The sequence below is a fragment of the Gavialis gangeticus genome, unplaced genomic scaffold (assembly GCF_001723915.1).
Source record: "Gavialis gangeticus isolate Ggan-Ray unplaced genomic scaffold, GavGan_comp1, whole genome shotgun sequence".
Lineage (NCBI taxonomy): Eukaryota > Metazoa > Chordata > Crocodylia > Gavialidae > Gavialis > Gavialis gangeticus.
The window spans coordinates 28063568-28065681 of record NW_017728998.1 but is presented as its reverse complement, the minus strand read 5'-3'; the positions used below and the strand labels follow the sequence as shown (position 1 = coordinate 28065681).

Genomic DNA, 2114 nt, shown 5'->3' with positions numbered 1-2114 from the left:
AGCACTTAGTAAAGATGGGAAAAAGTGTAAGCATGTTAGAAAACAGTTGTTTGCTATAGGTTATTCAGTGGCTTCAGGTTTGTGTGATTGTTCCGACATGAAAAGCTATTTCTACTGTAGAGATGTTTTTACAACAACATCAGTGGTTCTAGGTATTACTCTGGAAAAAGGACTTTCAAGTATTTGACAAAAGCTTGTTAGTTATAAACCCAGTGCCAAGTTCACTCACTCTAGGGGTCTGGTGAATATAGGAGCTACTTTATACAGATCAGGAATTCAAAAAGTTTAAACATCTTAAGAGTTTGAAGCACATACCTATATGAATTGGAGGAAGTCTAGTAAAAAGCTGACTTGATCTAAAATGAAAAATCAGCTGTCAAATATTTCAGAAGGATTACTACTGGGAATAGCCTCATGGCTAAAGTTGGAGAAGAGTTGCATAGCTTCTCCTCTTATTGTTTGTATTTTTCAGGTTGGGCAGTGGGTGGGGGGGGGTGACAAGATTAAGCTTGCATAAAAGTACTGTCTAGAAGAGCAAGTTAGGCCCACTTTAACATCTTGAATTGATGCTTAGTACCAATTAGGACAATTTCCCATAACTGTGGAGATGTTTGAAATACTGGCTGATACAGTAACATACATCTGTTAGAAAACATCCAGGTTCTAGTTTTATACCATTATCTTCCTACATAAATTTGTAAACATCTATATCAGATATGCTCAGTGAACTGTATTAGAGAGAAGAAACTGGTAAAGGGACAGTTTAGATAAGGGCTGTTCAAATTTCAAGCAGGCACAGGCCACACTGCTGCCTTGTTCTCCTCTCCCCCAGGAAGAGGAAGATGGAGGAGGAAAGCACTGTCCAGGGAACAAAAACAGGAGGGAGAAGGTAGGGGGAGGTGTGGTGATGGCAAATGGCACACCCAGACCCATGGGGAAAGTGTAGAGAGCCCACAGGCTGCCAGTTGAGTACTTGTAGGTTACCTGCTGCCACAGTAGGACCACCCTGGTTTAGAGGACAGTAAGTGGTAGAAGTCCAGCCTTTCTGAGAGGAGTCAGAAAAAAGTAATAGTTTGTGCTTGAAACATTTAAGGATCCTGCAGCTTTAGGATTAAATATGGCCAAAGGATTTATTTGATATAAAGCTTTATTTAAAAGAGTGTTAAATACATTCTCTAAACATTAGACTAGACAAAAGGAAAGTCACTATAAGTATTCCTTCAATCAAACGACAATGGAATCTTCACAGAAGTCTCTTAACTTGGTTTAACTGTTGCCTTTCCACATAATACAGTCAACTGGCTCTGAAGGGTGGGGGAAAAAGGAAAGAGAGAAAAGGTATTTTACACCAACTTACTTATTAATTTTGAAGATAAGTCTTATTTCCATATAATGCTTAGTGCCTACAAGTACCCAGTTCTATTATTGCATATTAGACCTGTCTGAAAATCCCCAGTAGTCTTAGGCACATGTGCATAGCAGACACTACATCTGAGATGCAATAAACCAATAAAGATAATCACATGACTGTGGCTAGATTAATAATCCAGTAAAATAGAAAATAAGGCATAAAATTATTCAACAAAGTGCATAACACTTCTGTAGCTAGCTTCCATCAGGTCTTAAAATTGAATATTTGGCAGGGTCCCTGCCTTTTAGCCATCACCTGACTGTCAGTCCCAGCCTTGAAACTACAATGTTGTTTCACCAGGCACTCACCTTTCTGCCTGCACTGACAAGTTGTAATGGTACAGTTGGGATCTGGTCTCTAAAAGAATCACAAAAAACTGTGCATCCTGCCATGCACTCCTGTCACAGCAGGAGGTTGGGTATCAAGGGACAGGCCCCATTGCACTGTTATGGGCCATGGGCCTTAGAAGATACCCAAACAGTATAAAGCTGCATTGCAATATTCTAAAGCAAAAAAAAAAAATAGTCATCTCCACTGAAGAGCTAAGCACACATTTAAAATGAAGGTTCAGGAGTCATTATCCAAAACTTAGTACAGATTGGTAGGACCCTTAGTTTGTATTCAGTAAATAACATTCAAGCCATGCACAGTTTCAGTGTAACTTACAATGTCAATGTGATATAAAAAAAAAAAAAAAAAAAAA

The 2114-nt window shown here is 38.8% G+C and overlaps 1 protein-coding gene across 1 annotated transcript in view; it reads right to left on the bottom strand.

Moving 5' to 3' along the window:
• Positions 1-1128: 1128 nt before the first annotated feature.
• LOC109289293 (borealin-2-like) overlaps positions 1129-2114 on the bottom strand; it is a 9683-nt gene continuing 8697 nt past the window's right edge. The window contains exon 10 of the mRNA XM_019505285.1: positions 1129-1304. Within this exon, the coding sequence (XP_019360830.1) occupies positions 1257-1304 (48 nt within the window). The 3' untranslated portion in view covers positions 1129-1256. The remainder of the gene's footprint in view (positions 1305-2114) is intronic.